Source organism: Gorilla gorilla, chromosome 21, assembly GCF_029281585.2.
Source record: "Gorilla gorilla gorilla isolate KB3781 chromosome 21, NHGRI_mGorGor1-v2.1_pri, whole genome shotgun sequence".
NCBI lineage: Eukaryota > Metazoa > Chordata > Mammalia > Primates > Hominidae > Gorilla > Gorilla gorilla.
The window spans coordinates 11,833,795-11,855,667 of record NC_073245.2 but is presented as its reverse complement, the minus strand read 5'-3'; the positions used below and the strand labels follow the sequence as shown (position 1 = coordinate 11,855,667).

The window sequence follows — 21,873 nt, the reverse complement described above, 5'->3', positions numbered from 1 at the left end:
TTTCTTAATTACAACTCGAGCTCATGTCCAGGGCTGTGGGGGGACCCCATGAGTCACAAGGGCAGGGCCAAGGCATTTTGGTCTACAAATGCTGCGCCTTTCACCAGCCCGACTCCTTCAACAGATTACATCTAAAAAGATGACAACTGCCTTGGAAATGTCAAGGACAGCTGGCGCGCTCTCGTCCCGGGTTCAGAGCAGGGCCTGTCTTGTTACAAGATGCTGAGCAGCCCTCTGCCTTCAAGGTCTGACAGCATCAGCCGGTGATAAGCAGGGCTAGGTTTCTCAGAAACCATGTTGCCTGCAAACTCATCTCAGCAATGCTGACCAGAAACCTCCAGCTTGAGTGAGTGTGCCCTTGTGTGAGGTAATTAATGACATGGGGTCTTTCCATCAGCAAAGGTGGGAGAGGCCCTGGCAGGCTGGGCTTTGCAGTTACAGCATAGAAAAGCCTGGCTGTGAGGAGCGGACAGTGAGCTGGGAGTGGCGCTCCTGGTAGAGGGACGGGCCTGGGCAAATGTAGAGAGATGGGAAGGCAGGATCCACACTAAGGGAGCTGCAGCCTGACTCCAGGGCACCATTTTCATAGGACGGATTGTGAATGGTGCCCCCGGGGAGTTGTGCAATGGGTCGCACTGAGTCATGAGGCTGCAACAGCCACTCTTGGCTGCAGTAGAGAGAAGGAATATGCACAGGACATGGGGAAAGCTAGGAGTGTAAGATCCTCCACCCTCCACCCCACAAGGAGTCTTAATTTAGAACCAGATCTGCAATTCCGGTTGATGTGAAGCAACCACGCCACGGAGTTTCCCAGGAAGGGCATCTCACCAAGGACTGTACCTGTGTTATTTCTCTGGCATTCTTCTCGGGCTCATGCAACCTAAAAAGGAAAGAGACACACAGATAAAAATACCCTCACTATCTCAAGTGCTCATGCAAATTGATAAGAATAACATTTAGGCTCCATTTTCTATATGGGTTGAGGACATGAAAGAAGGACTCAACAGAAATACAACTGCATATCAAATGTTTGGACAAAGGGGTCAATCTCACTAAAAAGGAATTATAAGCAATGCACTATCATTTTTTTTAACCTACTCTATTGGCAAGGATCTTTAAAAATTATAATACTTGGTGCTGGGGAAGCTATGGTGAAATGAACTGGAGCTTTCATACGTCGCTGGTGGGAGAGGCAAACCAGTACAATCCTTTTGGGAAGCAGCTGGCAAAATCAAGAGCTTGGAAGATGTCCTCATCCTTTGACTCATAATTGCACTTTTTTGGGGGGAATTCAAAATATAGAAAAAGCTTTCAACACAAAGGCATTTGTCAAGGGCTGGATGGGGGAGGAGGTTTATGTCTTAGGGCTCTGCCAATTGGGACTGGTTAGGGAAATTAGGATAAATCCACAGATAAAGATTTAAAAGGTTTATGAGGAGGTTTTTTTTTTTTAAGTTAAAATTGCTTACATTAAAATGATAAGTGAAAAAGGAAAATTCTCTGTAGGATTATCTCAATTATGAAAAATGTGTGGATAACACTGGAAGGAAACATAGCAAAATGCAAACTGCAGTGGTCTTTGCATGGTATTTTTTTTCTCCTTTCTGGTTTCCCATATTCTCCAAATGTTCTGTATTATAAACATCTATGTATCATCATTAAAGAAAGAAAAGAAAAAGACCAAGATGTCCAAGTTAATCAAAGAAGTTGTTCGTGCACTTGCTTCTGTAATTGGAGGCCACGGCTTGACTCACTGGAGGGTCACGGTCAAGGTGATGAGCAAACCAGAGCCACTGGCTTGGCAGAAGTTGTGTAAATTCTCAAGCCGGCAACCCCGGGGATGTTAGCATGGATAATGTCAGAAATGAGCAGTGGGGCTTGGCAGCAGGGTTATTAATGGATTTGGCATGAGTGCTTGGCTCTGAAAGCAGTTCTGAGACATGACAAGCCCCACGTGGCCACAGAAAGAACCCTCCAGGAGCAGGGGCACGTCTGCTGGGGAAGATCACGCAGATCTGTCCCCACACTACTGGCCTCCAGCCCTCCTGGAGCTCCCCACTGGCTGGCTGGTTCAAGCCCAACTCATCGCCCTGCTCAGAGTCCCACGTGGTCTGACGTGCTGCCTCCAGGCTAATTCACTGCCCTGCCCTCATGTACCCACTCATCTACCCACCAGATACTTTGGGGGGGGGAGGGTGGCATTTGATGTTATGTACTTCATGCTTCAATAGCAGCCTCGAAGGACCCCTTTGATCATTTTTCCTCTTGGCTAACTTTCGTGTTTCCTTCAAGACTCAACTATGGTGTCACCTTGTGATGGCTCTGCTGACAGTGCTGCGCTGGCTGGGCTGCTCCTCCGTGACAATCTCAGATCTCCTGTCTATCTGCATATCTGGTTTCTATTGCTGTCTGCCTGCCTGCCTGCCATGCTTCCTCACCACATGTGCTCAAAAACAGTGACTTGGAATGAATGCCAGTCAGGCTGCCCCAGGGCCTTTGCATGCTCCGTGCTGCTGCCTCTTAATCTGCTTTAATCCTTTTCTTCCTTCAGATGCTATTTTAAACAACAGCCTTTTCTTGGAGAAATATTCACTGAACCCCCAAACTCCATTCTCAAAACATTGGGTTCTTCTCTTTCAAAGCAATTTCAGACAATAACCAATTATCATTTTCCCCATATCTATGTCTCCCCTGGATTTTCCTATTTCAGTGAATAGCTCTACCATTGTTCATCCTGTGCTGAGGCTGGAGAAGTGGGAGTCAGCCCTGATTCTTCTCTCTCTTCCTTTACAGCTCTCATCTAATCCAACCTAGGGCTCATCGGCTCCACCTCCAAAATATCCGTCAAAGCCAGCCACCCCATCCTCTCCACCATCCGAACTCCCCTGATTCCTGAAGAACCTCCTCCTTGATCTCCCCACCTCTATTCCTGCTTCCCTGCCCTCCATTCTCCCTATCTGAAATGCATAAGTGATGTCATGTTACTTTTCTGCTCAGAATGCTCAACCTCTCTATAACCACTCCAACGTGGTCAAGTGACACCAGCTCCAAGGCTCAGCTCGGCCAACTGCTCTAGGCCCCATCCCTCTCCTGCCTCTGCTCTGCTCCAGCTCCTCTGGCCTCCTCTGCGTTCTGTGCATGCATCTGACTGCTCCTGTCTCAGGGTCTTGGCACTGGCTGTTCCCTTTGATTGGTGCAGTCTTGTCCCAGATATTCCCTTGGCTGGAACCTCCTCATCCTTCAGTGATGTTCTAAATGTCACCTTGCAGACAAGCCCTCCCTGCTCGCCCCAGACCCCACCTCCTTGATCTGCTCTATCCCATACCTGGCTTCATTTTATTTAGTCAGCAGCTGCACCACATCCCTTATTAACTTTCCAGCTTGTCTGGTAACCTGTCTCCTCAGCGGACACTGAGCTTCACACAGGGAGGAACTGGGCCAGTCTCATTCACTGCTGAAGCCCCAGCACCAAGAACTGGGCTGGCACATCATCAGCAGTCCATATGTATTTGTTGAATGAATGAATGAATGAATCTTTCTCACTGGCTCTTAAGTGCCATGAGACCAGGGGTGGGCCTTTTTTGCTCCCCTTTGCAACCCTCAGCTCAAGGCTTGGCACTGAGTTAGGCTCAGTCCAGATGAATAAATGAAAGACTCAGGGAAGCCCTAAATATTCCAAGAATAAATGCAGTGAATGTCTGACAAGTGAATAAATGGCTGATCGGATGAACCCCAGTGCCCAATTAAGGGAGCAGAGACACATTTTTCTCTCATCTGAGCTGGGGAAGATTACAGACAATATTCTGTCTGTACATTCCTAACCCAGGGAGTTAGAGAGAGCCAATCCCTCCACCAGCCCTGCAACCTGAAGAACCCCTTGAGCTCAAAGTGGCAGCCTCCCCGCTTGCAGCCTCCCTGAGGCGCTCGGCTGTTACTCACACCAACGTCCTCTGGAAAATGTCTGATCCCAGCAAGCCAAAGCCGAAGCTGGCTGCTGCATGGGAAACCACCATTAGCACTCACTAGCTATTGCTTTGGTTTAGAGAGATGAAAGGCAGCAAGTGATCTCATGGCTCCCTTGGTAGGCTCACGCTGGAAAAATAAAAAACAGGCAGAAAACGGTTGGTTTCTCTGGGGAAGAAGAAATAGACAGCAAGAAGCATGGGAACAGTGATGAAGGCACTAGCTTTAGTACAAGACATGTCGAGGCTGAAGTCATCATTCCGGTGCTTCCTAGCCGCAGGACCTCGGGAATGTCACGACTTCTCTGAGCCTCAATTTCCTCAACCATAGGATAGGGAATAAGAACCTTCTAGAACAGGGGTTCCCAAAGTGTGGCTGGGGAAAAACAGCATCAGCACCACCTGAGAACTTGTGGAAATAGAGATTCTCAATCAGGGACTTTGGGGGTGGGGCCCAGTAATCTGTGTTTTAACAAGTCCTTTGGAGATTCTGTAGCACACTCAAGTTTGAAAAATACTGTTCTATGAACTTGGGATAGTGATAAATCATAGGGTTTCTGCAAGAATTAAAATCACAAGTGGGCTAATACACATAAAGGCATAGATAGTGCCAGGAGCACAGTAAGTGCTCAATAAATGGTAGCTGCTATTGCTGTTACTATTATCGACAATGTCCTATTCTTCCAGAAACTCATTGTCTAATCGGGGAGGTAAGACAAGTAAAAAATAATGACAACAGGGCCGGGCGCAGTGGCTTACGCCTGTAATTCCAGCACTTTGGGAGGCCGAGGCAGGTGGATTACCTGAGGTCGGGAGTTCAAGACCAGCCTGACCAACAAGGAGAAACCCCATCTCTACTAAAAATACAAAAATTAGCCGGGGGTGGTGGCGCATGCCTGTAATCCCAGCTACTCAGGAGGCTGAGGCAGGAGAATCATCTGAACCTAGGAAGTGGAGGTTGTGGTGAGCCAAGATCGCACCATTGCACTCCAGCATGGGCAACAAGAGCAAAACTCCATCTCAAAAAATAAAAATAAAAAAATAATAACAACAACAAAAACAAAAAAGAGAGATCCTCCTAGATGGGGCTGTGTAGCCACTGGGAAGCAGCATTTTAGGGATTCAGAGAAGGCAGAGTGGGACGTGCTACAGTGGTTTAGGATGGTATGCATTGATCCATTCATTCATTCATTTGTTCACTTGTTCAGTCAATCAACCTTTACTAAGCACCTATCCCATTCCAGGCATGGTGCCAAGTTTAGCAGCTATTTGCAGTGAACCTCAGGGACATTGGCCCTGGCCTTGAGGGGTGGGTTATGAAATGGGACAGGTGCAGAGACACCTTGAACACACCAGGGTGTCCATGCTGCAGCACCAGGAAGGTTCACAGGAAGCCCCCCAACCCTGGAGGATGTCGTGCCCTTGCTGATCTCAGGAGAAGCAGGAGGTGAGCAGGTGACAGGAGGGGTCCCACTCTAGCTACCACATTGCATAACTCCAGGGGGTGCCATTCACAGAGCCCACTGTGCCTGCCACCCCTGGAGCTGGGGGACCCTGGGTAGTGCATGAGCAGGGGCAGGGAGCACACCCCAGCAGTGAGGGCAGTGTGCAAGGGGGAGGAGGGCAGCCTGTGGGAGGAGGGAAGGGGGGAGCACAGTGTGGTTGAGCCGTGAAATGTGAGGACAGGGGGTGGCTAGAAGTGAAACTGTTCAAGGCAACTGGACCACAAGGGGCCCAGGAGCCTCAGGGGGCATCTGGACTTTATCTGGAGGGACAGGTAGAGCCACTGAAGGTTTTTTGGCAAAGGATATAAACGAGTCTTGCCCTTGGAAGAGTGTCCTAGGTGTGGGAGTGTGACAGGCACAAGCATGACAAAAGGAAAACACATGTGCCCAGAAGGCAGTGAAAAGAGCCTAGTTTTGCTGGAGAGGCGGCTCTGCTTGTTCAGGGGAGGAAAAGGCCAGGAGGCTGGGCAGAGCTCAGACCAGGAGGCCCCCTGTGGAGATCAGAGCAAGAAGCAAGGCTTTATCCCAAGAGTACCTTGGACTCACACTGCTGGGCAGGAGCGGGGCACCTGATGCTTCCCAGAGCCTTCTCTGGCAGAAGAGCTGCTCCTGCTATATGCAACTGCTTTGCCTGATATTTGCCCCATCACTCCACCCATCACCTGCACCCCCCAACTCAGGATACAGCACTCCACTGCCCCCAACCTTGAGGTGGTCCTTAACCCTACAGCCAATCTATCAGCAAGTCCTCTTGTGTCTACCTTCAAAATATATCCAGAATGTGAGCACTTCTCAGCCCACCCCACCACTTTGGTCCAGGTCACCATCTTTTTCTGCTTGGACCAGTACCGCTACGGTCACCTACACACCCTCACCTCCTGTAGTCTGGGCTCCACATGTAGCCTGGCGACACTTTTAAAACAAAAGTCAGATCATGTCCATCTTTTGATTCCTCATCCCACTGCGGATAAAATCCCGAGTCCTTCTGACACCCACAGGCCCCACTCCAGATCATCATGTCCTATTCTGTAATTCTGAAACCCAGAAAGCTCTAAGCCATCAAAAGATTGGCACTATGCAGTTGCTGGCAAAACCTGGTGTGAACCAACATGAAGCTATTTATAGTTTTATTTATCACTCTTAGCACGGATGTCCACATGGGTCTATGCTGATGGGTTCACATGGCAGACTATGGTGTGCTGCCTCTGCTTTGCTGGGGATGAAGATCAGAGGCCTTCCAAAAAGCCGATAAAGGCTTTTCACAGAATAGTTCATAACACCTCTGACTGCAGGGGCATCTGCAAAGGACACCGAGATGCCAAGGACCTGTGTCTTCCTGACCTTACCTTCTTCCTCTCCTTCCCTCTGGCCCAGCACACAGGCCTCCTCTCTGGCCCGGCATGCTCCTCTCCAACATAGCTCACTAGTTTCAGGCACCTGTTTGCATCCCCTTTTCAGAGGCAGTCCCTTCCTCTGCCTAAGACAGCCCCCCACCATTCACCTCCATCTCCTTGCAGGGTAGGAGTTGTCACCACCTGATATGACACCATGAATCACTTTATTTCTGCGTTTATGCCTGTTTCTCTCACCGGTATCTGAGCCCCATGAAAGCCTGGGCTGATTCTTGTTTACTGCTATATCACCAGCTGGTCCTGAGCAGGGCTGGCACATAGTAGGGAACTCAAGTCACTAAAAATGTGAATCAGCAAACTAAAGTGCCATCGGTGACGTACATCAGTGATGTAATGTCACCGTCTGAGCCTCTGACCAGGCTGTGAGCTTGCAGAGGGCACAGATTGTATCCTACTCATCCCGGCATTCCAGGGCCACAGCACGCCAAGGTACTCAATAAATATTTACTAAACAAAGGAAAGAGTAAAGTATACAACTTGGATCAGGGAGGATGCATCCGGTGGCATGTGCAGGATGTCTGTGAGGACAGAAAGCCCGGGAGGTCTCTGCCCCAGTCCACATGGGATTAGACAAGGGTCTCGTTGTCTGGGAAGAGCAGGCAAGAAATTAGCACCTCTGTGCACCAAAAAAACCCCTCATTTGGGACAATAATTAAAAACAGCATGACCCAGTGCAAGGAGGTTACAAAGGAGAGAAAGAGACATGTTGACCAACACACTGGTGAGGTCAGTGGACATGGATTATGCTTTGTAGTCTGGGGGGCTGTCAAATAACCAAATAATAACTGCAAGAGGGTCTGGACCAATGAGGCACTTACCTTGTAGAAGAAGTGGAGCCCTGGGCTGAAAGACAAAAGAAACAAAAGCCAGTTGTTTAACTAGAAGCACACTTTTCTTATGTAACTATTTTTTGGCAAAAGGTTTGCCTCCAGGGACATGGAGAGGAAATGCTGTAATCACATCCTTGGAACCACAGGAGACCCCCATGCCCACCCAGTGGGCATCCTCTTCCACCAAGGAAGCCTGGGAAGGAGTAAGCTAGATGGTCCTGCTTTTCCACTTCTGGAAGTTGCCAGGGGTCCAAAAGCAGCCTTCAGCCTGGGAGGCGACATCCGCCCTACCTCTGTCTGGGTCTCACCTCCATTCAACCACAAACCTCAGCGGAGACCCTCCAACAAGCCTAGGTCCCAATCAGTGCCCTTTGTGGCTTGAAAACAGATTCTAGCAGGGCTGCAAATCGGGGATCAGGTGTGAACCCCGGGTCTGCTACCCACTCACTCACCATGTGACCCCGGGTGGGTCACTTCCTCTCTCTGAGCTTCTATAACTTGCAGGGTTGGGCTGAGCATCCATTTATTTACATGCCACCACTTTCCAAAAAAAGGATCTTGGAAGGAAAGAAAGTGTCCATCTGGTTCAGAGGTTTTAAACCTGTGATATGGGGTAACCCACAGAGAAGCCTCCAGGGTTCAGCAGCCATTTGACTCCCATTTTGCTGTAAAATTGTAATTAAAAAGCAACATGCACACCCAAATGCACTCTGCACTGCACTTTAATAGGCTGGAGGCTGCCACAGTGCAAGAATTCTTGCTGCTGGGTTAACGCTTGCTGCCTGGGCAGGTCCTGGATCTTTAGATGAGGTGTACCAGTTGGAAGCTGTGCTCAGCACCGAAAGTCTGAGTGGAGGCTGACAGGTTGCAAAGTGCTGGACACAAGTCATCTCTGGGAATCCAGTGATAGGACACCAGTCACCCCCTTTTACACCAGAGAGACTAGGTGACTCCTCAGGGTCACACAGCTGGGTAGTGGTTGAGTTGAAATCAGGACATTTCACTGTGAGCATTGAGAGGCTGGGCAGACCCCTCCAGGGCCTAATGAGGGAGAAGGGGGGTCTGGTTATGGCGGAGGGAGGTAGTGTGCAAGGTGGCCCTAGACATAGTCCTTGGGTTTAAATTCTGGCCCCACCACCTCCTGGCTGTGAGGCCCTGAACAAGTATTATAACTTTCCCATGCCTCAGTTTCCTCATCTGTAAAGTGGGATTAGTAATGTCACCCATGAGGTCTGTGGTGAGCACTGACTGTTACTACAGGGAAAGCACAGTGAGCAGTGCCTGGCACATTGGAACTGCTGGGGGATACTAGCCGTCCCTGTCACTGGAGCCTGTGTTTGAGAGCTAGGCTCTGCACACAGACCTGCCACTTGGGCTGGGTGGCCTTTACCAGAGCTGCAGCCCTGCAAACTCCATTCCTCTGCAACACCTAAGCCCACAGTAATGAGCTCACGTGTGCCAGGAGCCTGGCGTGCTGCCTGGGCATGAGACTCAGAAAGGATGGCCAGGATTTCACTATCGGCTGCTACGAATGCTTCATCCCATGGGATGGGCTGTCACCCTTGGTGGGGAAGGGACCTGCTTCCCCATCCAAGGAGGAGTCCTCCCTGTGTGGGGCTCTCCAGGAACTTTAGGGAACCCATTGGGTAGATGTCTTGGTGGGACGTCTTGCAGATTCTGGAGAAGCAGGGCCTGACTCCAACCCTCCCAGACAGAAGCATGAGGCTTGGCCAGTATCTCAGAGCCAGCCCAGGAGGGAGGGAAACTTGGGAGGCAGAGGTGAAGGAGCTACTGAAGGGATGCGTGATTAGTGTACAATGTGCCCAACCAAGCTCAGCTGTGCCAGGCCACAGAAAGGCAGCTCGGGACAGCACTTGTCCCTTTGGAGGCGGTGGGTCACAACCAGCATTTTAAACAGAAAAAAGAATATGACAAAAAAGAAAATATCAGTTTTAATTTTATATACAAAGGGTGTGTGTATGTGTTGGGTTGAGATGTGAAATGTATTTCTATCTCTTGTAATAAAAAAAGGTTGCAGAAATACCAGCTTAAAATTGTCTTCTCCAAGAGTGGGAAAGAGAACATGTATTTATGGCGATCCTAGAATGTGTCAGACCCGTTATTTCACATGGGCTTATTTGGATCTTGTAACTTCTCCAAGACAGGTGTTGCTAAACCCATTTTACAGATGGGGAAACTGAGGCTTGTAGAGGCCAAATTGATTGTTTACAGTAGATAACCAGGGTCTGGAACGCTGTTTTGTCTGACTTCAAAGTCAGAGGCCCTGCCACAGCAACAACCAACCCTCCCAACAACCAACACACACACACAGACACACACGTAACACATGCACACGAACAAGGGGAAGCTGTGTCCTGGGTTTGACCCTGTGCCCTCCTGCTGTGCAGTCAAAGGCTATGCACCTTGCCCTGTGAGGGGGCTTTCTAGGGAGGTGGCTCATATTTCTGGGCTCACATACAGTACGGGTAATAATCAGGGCTGGCATTTATTGAGCACTTGTGTGCCAGGTTACTTCCCTAACATTTCCCACGCAATCACTTGTTAAGTCCTCCCAGTCAAATGGAGGGAATATCTCCATTCCCTCTGGCCTCCTGTCCAGGGGCTGGGCACGTAACCTAGACTTGTACCAGGAAAGCAGAAGTCTGCCGGGAGGCTCCTGGGAAAGACGATGTCCTCCCTGAGACAGGTAAGAAGAGTCCCTGCCTCCTCTCTTCCCAGGCTGGCAGCTCCCTTGCTCAGTAGTGGCCCCTTGAGGACATGGGGCCTGGGGCAGTGATGAGCATCTTGTAACCATGAGGGGGAAGCCACAGAGTGACCCACCCAGACTCTAACATGGTGAGGCCACTGCCCCAGCCCTAGCACCACTACCTCTGGACTTCTTGCTACTGGCAGAAGCTGATGTCCTTAACCCAGAGCACCCAATGGCGTCTCCCTCTGAGGACAGTCCAGGGACAAACCCTTAGGGAGGAAGAGGGGAATGCACCCACCTTTCTTCTGTCTGATTCGGACGAGGTAGAGGGCCGCCATCAGTAGGGCCACCAGCAAGGTGCACACCACACCCACCACAATATAGATGTTCCGTTCATTAGATCCAGTGTTCTCTAGGGACCACATGGAATAGAGGCTTCACGTATGCAGATTAAAAACAGAGAAAACCAAACCCACTGCTGCTTTTCACCACTAAGCAGGCATCATTAACTGAGAACATCTGGCTGGACCTTCTTAGATGTCTCGAGCCACATGGGCACACTCACGGGTCTGTACACACTTGCCCACGAGGCTCATCCATGAACAGCACAAAAACCATGCTGAGGTGCCGGGGGAATATATTTGCAGCTGACAGCTACGGAGGAACCCCTGCTGCAGGATACAGGCAGAAATCTCACTCCTGAGGAACAGAAACGTTCCTTCTCATCTGGAGTGAACCACAGAGCGGTCATGAGGGCACCCCAGATCCACTGGGAACTCTGAATCAGCAGCTGGAAGAAGGGCAGTGTGGCCAGCAGGCTCTGCACAGCTCAGGGGCTGATGACCGATCTGTGCCCAGCACCTGGGCCGTGCACATTGGGCTCAGGAGTTAGCACAGGGGCTCTGAACCAAGACTCTTGAAATGACAATGGAGGCTTGACTGCCCACAGCACAGGTAAGGGGGTCATAGACTAGAACACAGTGGTTCATCAGAAGCAGGGCTCTAAGCCACAGAAAAGTGCTTTCAAATCTATGCTACTAAGTAGCTGTGTGACCCTGGACAAGTCAGTTAAGCCTCCCTCCAAACCCTGGTTTCTTCTTCTGTTACTGGGGCCAACAGTCATCTCTACCTCATTGGCTAACTAAGGATTATGTAACCAACCAACCAACCAACCAACCAACCAACCAGCCAACTGACTCTTTTATCCTCTTTCACTCAAAAAGCATTTATTGAGTGCTTACTGTGGTCAGGCCCTGAAGCTACAATGCTGAGCAAGATAATCATGGCCCCTACCAGCTGAGGCTCAGAGCTAAGGGGTCATGAAGCTCATCCCCTTCAACACAGCCAGAAGCAAGTGGAGGCCCGGAGAGAGGCACTGACTTGTCCAAGGTCACACAGCCAAGTATGCAACACAGCTGGCGTGGAAAGCCACACATCCTGTCTCCCAATGCCCTACACATCCCATGAAAACCTGGCATTGCCCAATGCCCTACACGTCCCATGAAAACCCGGCATTGGCCGATGCCCTACACGTCCTAGGAAAACCCGGCATTGGCCAATGCTCCACACGTACGATGAAAACCCAGCATTGGCCGATGCCCTACACATCCTAAGAAAACCTGGCATTGGTGAAACCAAAGGGCCACTTTGACACAGCCCCAAGGCGGTCTAAATTTTAGAGCTTCCCTGAAGGGTGCATGAAGGACAGAAATGGCTTCCATTCTAATCCATTCAAGGGTTCTACTATGTACAGGGCATCAGCCACATTGATAACAGGTGATGAAATATTCCATGGCTGCACTGAAATGCCAACCAGGTGCCACCATTTGAAAACAGAAGAGATGTACACCAACACCACGTTGCAAGGGCTGAGAAAATGATACCTTGACACCCTCACACTCTCTCAGGGGAGTGACAGCATTATCTCCTCCTTACATGAGTATGCCTTTTGGCCTAAAGTGTTCCTTGGGCAATCACACAGAAATAGTCACATGTGGGATGGAACATGCACAAGGATGTTCACTGAAGCACTGACTGTATGTGAGACAAGCTGCAAACACCCTGAATGACTCCACCCTGGCTTCCAGTGGGGCAGGCTCCCAATGGCAGCCAGGGAGATGAGGCAGGGGCTAGAAAGAGTAGGGAAGAGGGGCTGGGCCAGTGAGGAATGGGGAGCATGACAACTGTCAGGTGAAGAAGGCAAGATGCAGGACACCATGAACAGATGGGCCCCCTCTCTCCCTCTTTCCTCCTGTGATATAAATCTATGTCAAAAGATCTATCAAGATGTGCATCAAACTCTTACCAGTGGTGACTCTTGGAGTGTGGGATTTGGGGAAATGGAGCTGACATTAAAATTCTACTTTATATTTATAGACTTCTAGATTGTTCTATAATAAGCATGAATTACTACTTTTAACATTTAAAAAACCCACAAAAGTTTAAAAAAGCTGGGTCAGCTGAAATAGAGGCCTCACCAGCGGCGGTATTTGAGCCCTGCTCCTTCGGGTGGGCTGAGACCTTCAGGTCATGGCTTTTGCTGACCGCTGGCTGCCCGTCATGCTCCACCTGGCAGGTGAGCTTCACATCATCCCTGTGGGCAGATACATTCACCAGGAGCCAGCTCATCCAGTTGTAGGTACCATCCTTGTTCTCTGTAAGGGTTGAGGCCGTTTCTGTCCGGGACACGTTTCCATTCTCCAACCAGGTCAGCTGTAGGCTCTGGGGGTAGAACTTCCTCACCTGGCAGGTGACATTCACCTGGTTCTCTGCCCTCAGGGGCTGTTGAGTAACCTCCAAGGTGGGTGGAACTGAAACAGCACAGGGCAGAAGCTCTGACCTTGTGGCACAGACAGATCACAGGGAGGGCTCCATAACGTAGCTCCCCCACCACGGTGAGGGCATCACCAGGACGGTGCTAGGCAGGCAGCAGGTGCTCAGACATTGAGGGTGCTCTTTGCATAAGAGTGAAATTACTAAGCACAACGGCCAGCACACAGGAGGTGCTCAAGGACTGGTAGCTCCTACTAGGCTAAGAATGAGGGAAATCTATAAGCACCACCCCCGGCATGCAGTTGGAATGTTGTAACTGTAGCAAAATAAAGAAAATCACCAAGCACATAGAGGCTTAGCTCATAGTAGGTACTCATTAACTGTGTTTGCTATCAGTGAAATAAATGAAACGGCTAGCACAGTCCTTGGCACCTGGTGGGTGGTGTGGTCACCTAGCCACTGCCATTAAAATGTTAGTAAGTGGCTGGCACATCTAGGGGCATGGGAGGTGGGCAGTTAGGAATTTAGGTTCCAGGCATTTCAAGCCCTGGAGCAAGAGTGGAGCTGGATGAGTGGAGGGTGGAGGGGAGTGGGCTTGGCGGTCAGGTGTGGGCTTGGGCTGGGTGAGGGTCCTCTACCTCGGATGGCCTCAGACAAGTTGGCAGTCCCACGAAGAGGGTCCCCATGCAAGGTGACGTGGGCCACCTCGCAGATGACTTGAGAGTGAACGTCCTCGCGGGTCAGCACCACCTTGGCTGTGCTGTGGATGCTGTAGGACACGCTCTCTCCTACGGGGTCCACGTTGGTCTGGAAGTCTGAGAGCTGATTCCCATTTTTGAACCATTTCAGGGTGATGTCTCTGGGTGAGAAGCCGTGGGACTCGCAGGTGAAGCTCACTGTGTGCTGAGGTGTGGCCCTCGCCGCAGGGCCCGATACCACGGGGGCAGAGGGTTTGGCTACAAAAGGACCATCGATAATCAGGAGACATGACTCAGATGACAATCACTAATGATAAGTGTGTGACATGTTAAGAACCTTCTGAGACATTATTTTTTATCCTTCCAATAATGTGGAAGGATTAATGAGGGTGGTGTCCTTATTCTCATTTTACAGAGCAGGATGCAAAGGTTGGGAGAGGTGAGGACCCATGTGAGGTCAGACAGTGTAGGGGCAGGGCCCAGAGGGAAGTCCAGGCCTGAGTTCAAACTTCTCCACTCCACACAGGGTGACTTCCAGCAATTTGGGCATAGGAACAAAATTAACGATCCATCTCATCCTTGGTATTAACTGTTTCTACCCTGCCTCTCCTGGCAACAGTGCCAACCTCAGAGAGAGCGTTTATAGACGTCAGTGCAGGGAGTAAGTAGCAACGTGGCACCACCATGAGAGCTGGAACCAGGCCGCTCAGCCCACGAGAGGGGCGGCCTGGCACACCCAGCTCCTTGTCTGTAAAATGGGACAGCAGCATTTCTCCTTCCTGGGATGCAGCGAGGATTAAATGAGGCAACAGAAGCAGTTTTGCTTTGGATAAACACAGAAGATGCTTCACAAAAATAAGCAAAAACAGATCTAACTTTAACCCAGACTTTATTCATATCCAAAGCTCTCTCTTCAGGTATTTATGAATTTACTTCATATTTTTCATTTTCTCCACAAATATTCCAGCAGGGTCTAATCTGTGCCAAGTGCTAAATTTGAAAGGAAGGGATACTGTTCTGAATCTGCGGTCTTCTTTGGTGTCAGTTTTGGATAGACACTAAAGATCACCAAGTGTGGAGAAAGCCAAAGTGGTTAATTATCAATTAATTACACAGACACAGGGCGCCCAAGCAGGCAGAAGCACTTCCTGGGTCCTGAAAGCACACAAATGGCTGAATCAGAACGCGGGCTGTTTCTCCCTGCAGATGGGTCCTAACCGTGTCTCCAAATTGCTAATCATTACCCTGTACCTCCTATCGCAGTCACCAGGAAGCACATATCACACATATTTGCCTTTGTAAATATTAACTTTCTCCCTAACACCCATCAAACATTTTGAGGGCACAGTAAGGAGGGTGTCACTTGAAGAAGTCAAGTCATTGAGGCCAGCGGCCTGGATGTCCCCACAGGGTTGAGGGGCTGCAATCAGTTCCCATTTATCCAGGGCTTCTCTGGAGCTGGACACTGGCTGCTCCCTCCATGCCCCTCAGCTCTTTAATCCTCACTCCATCTCTGTGAGGGGATCCTCGTGTGAGCCCCTTTTAGGACAAAGCTCAGAGAGGCCCAGGGCCAAAAGTGGATACAAACCCCACCCTGTTAAGAAGAGGGAGGATGAATGCAAGCACAGAGCCTGGTATGCAGCAGGTGCTTAATAAATGACCCCTGTGACTGTTATCAGGAGGTCTGGTCATTACTGCTTCCGAATCTACACATTTATCCTTCAGGCAGCAGAACAAAGCAGAGCAGAAACACCGAGAAAAGGCTCAAACCCTGCTCCCTGCGGCTCATGACAAACCCAAATGATACAAGGAGCAGAAACCACCAAGTGAGGATTCTCTCCCCTTTTCTGAACAGTCAGTCCCCTCAGGAAACAAGTTTGGCGAATTGGCTTTCAAAACACAAACAAGATCACAGGTGCCTCCCTCCAGAAGAGCCATTTACAGAAGCTGGAAGCATTTTAAAGGAGGAGGGAACAGACTCCTCCGTGACATCTTGGTGTGTCGAGGCAGGGAGGGTTCTGGGGCCGAATTGGAAGGATTTGCTGGGATTCCGGCGGTCATTTAGACAAAAACATTTTCAGGATGGAAGGTTTCCCCACACTGAGGCTGTATCTGAGCAGGGCTTTGTCTGGGGCCCCTACCCTTGGCCCCCAAGGCCTGTATCATAAGAGGGGGTCTGGCCAGGCCACTGGGGCCTCCAAAGAGCTGTCCCGGGTGCACATTGTTCAGAAGCATCCACACCCTGAAAAGCTGTTCTCCCATCTGGCACCACAAGAGGACCATCTTTTCCAACTTGTCCTCTGTGACCTCTGGGTGTCTATCCCAGGGGTTTTCAGTCCTGACTCTGTATTAGAATCTTCTGGATTAATTAAAAACTTTAGATGCCTAGGCCCATGCCAGGCCAATTGAAGAGGCATTTCTGTGGTGGAGCCTGGGATTTATTTCAAAGTTTCCCAGATGATCCTAAAGAGCAGCCAAGATTGAAAACTACCTGAGTACATCCTAAGGACCATTTATCCTTGAGGCCTGGAGGAGCACTAACCCATCTGAGGTTGCATGGCTTCAGCATCACACAGCTCACATCTGTTGAACATTGACTGCAGGCCAGGCGCCTGCTGCCCTAAGCACTCTACAGGATTTAACTCATTCGGTCCCAACTCCTGGTCTGTGAGGTTGGTGTTATCACTGACAAGTGAGGACACTGAGGCCCATGGTGGTGGAGTGCCTTGTCCCAGGTCACAGAGCCAGGAGGTGGCAGAGCTGGGATGTGGCCCAGGCAGTTGGACTCTTGGCCACACTCTCCTAACTACACTTCTGCAGGAGCTCAGTGATAACCCGAACACCGCCACCATTCCGAGGCTCTGTACATCCTCTCCAATCCTCACAGAACCTGTGAGGGTTGGCAATCATCATCATCATTTCATAGACAGGGAAGCTGAGGACTCAAGGGAAGCCAGGATTTGCCCAAGATCACATGATCTTGGGAAAACCCCATTGCTTACTAAGGTCTATCGTCTCCCCAGGCTCAATGCATCCTCATAACATCCTGGAAAGGTTGGTACAATTATCGACGTTCTACACATGGGGAAACTGAGGCTCAGCAAGGGGAACTGGGTTGCCCAAGGTAACACATCTTAAAATAACACCTTGATGGCGGGGCGCAGTGGCTCACACCTGTAATCCCAGCACTTTGGGAGGCCGAGGTGGGTGGATCACCTGAGGTCAGGAGTTCGGGACCAGCCTGGCCAACATGATGAAACTGTGTCTCTACTAAAAATACAAAAAAAAAAAAAAAAAAAAAAAAAGCTGGGGGTGGGTGCCTGTAATCCCAGCTACTTGGGAGGCTGAAGCAGAATCGCTTGAACCCAGGAGGTGGAGGCTGCAGTGAGCCGAGATGGCGCCATTGCACTCCAGCCTGGGCAACAAGAGTGAAACTCCATCTCAAAAAAAAAAGAAAAAACAAACAAACAAACAAAAACCTTGATTTGGGGGCGTCTACTCTGCATTGGGTGTTTTATACACAGGAACTCAAATCCTTTCCACTCTGCCAAAGGAGTCCCTGATTATCACCATTCTACAGATGAGGAAACTGAGGCTGAGAAAAGTGAAGGCACTGTCTCCTCATCCCTCATGTACCCAATAGGCATTTCCAGTGTTCCCCAAGCTCTCGTGCCAATCAATTGAGCAAGTGCCTGAACTTCACGAACCCTGACACTGACCACCACCTTCCCTTTTTCCCTTTGAGATCCTTGACTTCATGCAGTTCTAGGGAGAAGCCTCCCTTCAGGGTACCCAGATCTGGTTACCCTATAGCCATAAACTGAAGTCAGTGGGCTCCTGACAGCCTGAGGGGATAATATAAACTCTTGCTCCAATGAGCCCCAAGCACCCACCAGGAAATGCCTCATCTCCTCATCCTTAGTCCTCAGCACCATGAGTAGGTGGGCACGTGGTCTGCTGGGCTGCAGGAGGCCCAACTCTGCTCCATGGATGCTACTCAGTGATGTGCTGAGACCTGTCCTTTAGGAACAAGTTCCCATATCATGAGACATCTGCAGGACCTTTCTGATGGGGGCCAGTCCCTCCTACTCCCATAGGACTTGTTTTGTTTTTTCTTTCGAGACAGAATCTTGCTCTGTCACCCAGGCTGGAGTACAGTGGTGCGATCTCGGCTCACTGTAATCTCCGTCTCCTGGGTTCAAGCATTCTCCTGCCTCAGCCTATGCTTATTGCTATAGAACTGCAAGAGTTTGGAATGAGAAGGGTGGAGCATTTCTCCACACTTTGACAAGCATAGCTGAGTGTTACAGAGACAGGGGCTGTGAGTCAGGCTGGTGGGGATCAAACCTTGGCTCCCCCACTGGCTCACCACACAGGTCTCCTCTCTGAGCCTCAGAGTCCTTATCTGTAAAGGGGGCAAGAAATGGCTCTTCCTTCATAGTACTTGTTATAAAAGGAGAAAGTGCCAGGATGAGGATCCGACCCAGCTGCTGCTCCCTGGCCCCCTCCCACCTCCCTCCTTTCTCATCCAGGGCATCATTTAGGCTGACAGCACGGCAAAGAGGAGTGAGCACTCTGCTAGGAGTCAGCAGATCTGGGTCACACCTGAGCCACGTACTTGCTGTGATTGTCTAGGCACGAGATGCATCATCTGGGAACTTCAATGTCTTTTCCTGTAACATCTGCACAATCAGGATAAAGCCACCCTCCCTGCCTATGTCCAGCGGTTGTGGGGAGACTTGATTGTTATAATGTCTAGGAGGGAAATTAGGCCATATCCACACACATTAAAACACACACCCCCTCTGATCTAGCGATGGCACTTCCAGTGGGCGTCTCCCACCTGAGTAAGGTCACACATGTATAAGGTCATCCACTGCAGGACTGTTTTAATAGCTCAAGGTTGGGGACAACTTACGTATCCATCAATGGAAGATGGTAAAATAAATCTGGTATTTCCATAAGCTGGAGTATTCTGTAGCTATTACACAATGGAGCAGGTCTCTATCCTGATATGAAATCTCAGTATCAAATGATATGGCTTACATTTGGGAGCGGTTTTCCAATCACCAGTGGGCCTAACGGTCTGAATGTGAATATTCTGAACCTTAAGGAAACTGATGAAAAGGAGAAGTGCTGGCTTCCTGCTTAGCGGTTCTGTTCAAGGAGCTTTCAGTCGGCACCTATGATGCACCAGGCTCTTCTATGGAAACAATGTCTAATGAAGGAGCCTCCCTGAATCAGATGTGGGCTCTGGTCCAGATCCTGTCACTAACTGGGCCTATGACTGTGGACAAGGCCCCTGTCATATCCTGACTTCAAGTTTCCACCTGTAACTAGGGGTTGGGCTGGATGGTCTGAGGGTCCTTCCTGCACTAATGTCCCAGGATCTGGAGTTAGAACAAGGATCCTGGGGCTCTGGCAGTAAATACAAAATGAGCATCTTTGCTGCCTTAACGGAGGAACCCAAAGTCACCTAGAAGGGAGACCTCCTCCCTGGGGTGAGGGACATTCTGTGATGACCCAGCTTTGTTCAGAGCCTTTAGTGACGCATGAATCAGGCCCTAAATCACACAAGGGTTTTTCTAAAAGACCCACAGAAAATGCCCAAACCTCTGGCTTCTCCTCTCACCAGGGCCATCAGATTAAACAGTAAATCTGTGCCTTTTAGGAATCTTCTCAGTTGGTGTTTGGTGATGAAATAAAGGAAACACACCCTCTCTGCTCCCTGCCCTGGGTGGATTTCTTATTGGAATGGATGAGAACATAAGCTTGGCGGAGCCTGGCACACAGTAGGTTCTCAGTGAGTGCCTGTCACATAGAGGAGACTCGGCTGCCCTGAGAGGGAAGTGCTCTCTGGAGGCAGCAGGTGAGGTCTGGCCCTGTGCCTGGGCAAGTCACTCTATCTGTCAGTCTCCTTATCTGTGGAACCAAAGGGCTGGGTCAGCTTTGAAGAGGCCAGGGCTACACAGCCAGGCAGATGAAGGATGCAGATGTTCCCACCCTTTACCAGCTGTGGAGCCTTCAGCAAATAGCATGACGTCTTCAGGCCTCAACTTCCCTTATTTGTAAAAGGGGGAGACATCAATTCATTAAAAGGAGCACGCACCACCACACCTGATCATTGCTCAAAGAATGGAAGGTGTTATTATTGAGTTACTGTCACAAACCAGAGGCGAAGGAGGCCCACGCCATACTCACCGCGCACAGACAGCTCAGTGCCTGCTCCAGACTTAAACTCCACGTCGTCGGGGCTCCCTTTCCGGAACTTCACACAGTAGTAGGTGCCGGCATCTGCTGGGGTGATGTTACCGATGCGGATGGAAAAGTCCATGTTGTTTCTCTTTGTGAGGTCTGAAACAGTTGTTACCCGGGGAAAGTGGCCTTCTTTTTGATTGTAGATTAATTCCCGGCTTGGTCCAGCTCCTCTGAACCACTGGATGGGCCCCACAGGGATCAGAGAGGTCGCAGTGCAGCGCAGAGTGGCCGTCTCTCCAGCTGCAACCAACACGGACTTCTCAGGCTGAATCACCTGCAGCTCCTCCTCACCCGCCACTCCTGGAAAGGAGCACAATGCAATCATTTTTTCATCCTTACGTGATCCTCTGTGTTTCCTCAAGTGTTTATCAATGACGTTCATTGACTGGATGCACACCAGAAGCAGGCTGTGAGGTCAGTATACTGCATGTATCATCTCATTTAACCCTCACAACAAACCTGCAACATGAGCCTGTATTCTAAGTGGGGACACTGAGGCACAGAAAGCTAAATGACATGGCAGAGAGTGGGTTTGAATGCCTGGACCCTCTCTGGAAGAGTCACATCTGAGCTGGGCTAATTCTAATTCCTCTGTTCCAGACAGAGGGAACAGCCTGGGCAAAGACTCAGAGGTAGGGGCCTGGCATATCTGGGGCTCTACAAGGTGTTAAGATTCTGTTTCTGGCCTGGCCCAGGATGCAGGCCCCGAGAAGGGAGGCTGTACTCAGCGGTTTGAGCAGTAGGAGAACGTGGTTTGAGTTCTGGATCAGTGGCCTATAGCTGTGTCCTTGGGCCACCACTCAGGTAACCAAGAATATCCAATGCAGACTCGTGCCAGTGTGTTTGAGTCCCCACCTGGAGCCCAGGACTGAGCCTGGCTAGCAAAGTGTCACACAAATGCAACAGCTGCCCTTAGTTTGCCCTTACTGCTCTCAGCCTTGGTTTCTTCATCTGTAAAATAGTTACTATGACCCCACCTCGATGGATCTCTGGGAGGGTAAAATAAGCCAAGGCTGGGGACAGCGTCCAAATGCAGCATCTGGTCTTTAGAGTCATCGGACCTGGTTTGAAACCTGGCTCACCCCTTGTTCTTGTGGGACCTTAGTTTATCCATCAGTTTTGAGTCTCAGTTTTCTTATCTACAGGATGGGTGGAACAGCCCCCAGGCCTCTGCCTTGTTCTGAAAAGAAAATGAGATCACACACAGAAGTCACTTAGCCCTGAGATAGGCCCTGGGGAAGCTGTTGTTACTATACATTGAATAAACAAGGAGGTGGCTGTAGCTCAAACTCCACTCTCACCAACACCTGTTGATGCCCTGTGATCCAGGCCTCAATGTGATGGGGACACACTGGAACTGGACCCAGTCCAGGCCTCAAGGGCTCCCAAATGGGCAGCTGGAAGGTGTTGTGGAGGTCAGCTGCAGGAGCCTGAGCCCCAATCAGAGACACTGGGGCACACAAGACAGGGACCCTGGGTGGAGAGATTGGGGTGCACAGGGGGAGCCCAGACAGGAAGAGGGCAGGACAAGCTTGTCAGGAGATGCATTGAAGCTGCTTAGGGACCAAGTGAGAACAGTTCAGAGCAAGGCAGAGCCAGGGCCTCGATTGTGAACAAGGTGAGGTACAAGAAACAAAAAAAAGAAAGATCATGATCATAAAGACCTCAGAGAAACACATGCCTGAGAGATAGAGGCAGAGTGAGAGAGCAAGCTAGAATAGGGGAG

At 50.1% G+C, this 21,873-nt stretch overlaps 1 protein-coding gene across 16 annotated transcripts in view; it reads right to left on the bottom strand.

Moving 5' to 3' along the window:
- Positions 1 to 21,873, bottom strand: part of LOC101135429 (tyrosine-protein phosphatase non-receptor type substrate 1) — a 45,671-nt gene that overhangs the window by 4,265 nt on the left and 19,533 nt on the right. For 7 of the 16 annotated variants that reach the window (XM_063702207.1, XM_063702208.1, XM_063702214.1 and 4 more), the window contains 7 exons: positions 20,091 to 20,447; positions 13,830 to 14,147; positions 12,897 to 13,229; positions 10,718 to 10,831; positions 8,162 to 8,266; positions 7,698 to 7,722; positions 829 to 880 (listed from right to left, as the gene is read on the bottom strand). In XM_063702207.1, the coding sequence (XP_063558277.1) occupies positions 829 to 880; positions 7,698 to 7,722; positions 8,162 to 8,266; positions 10,718 to 10,831; positions 12,897 to 13,229; positions 13,830 to 14,147; positions 20,091 to 20,447 (1,304 nt within the window). The remainder of the gene's footprint in view (positions 1 to 828; positions 881 to 7,697; positions 7,723 to 8,161; positions 8,267 to 10,717; positions 10,832 to 12,896; positions 13,230 to 13,829; positions 14,148 to 20,090; positions 20,448 to 21,873) is intronic. The other 9 variants (XM_031004773.3, XM_055372416.2, XM_055372414.2 and 6 more) reach the window with 3 other exon arrangements.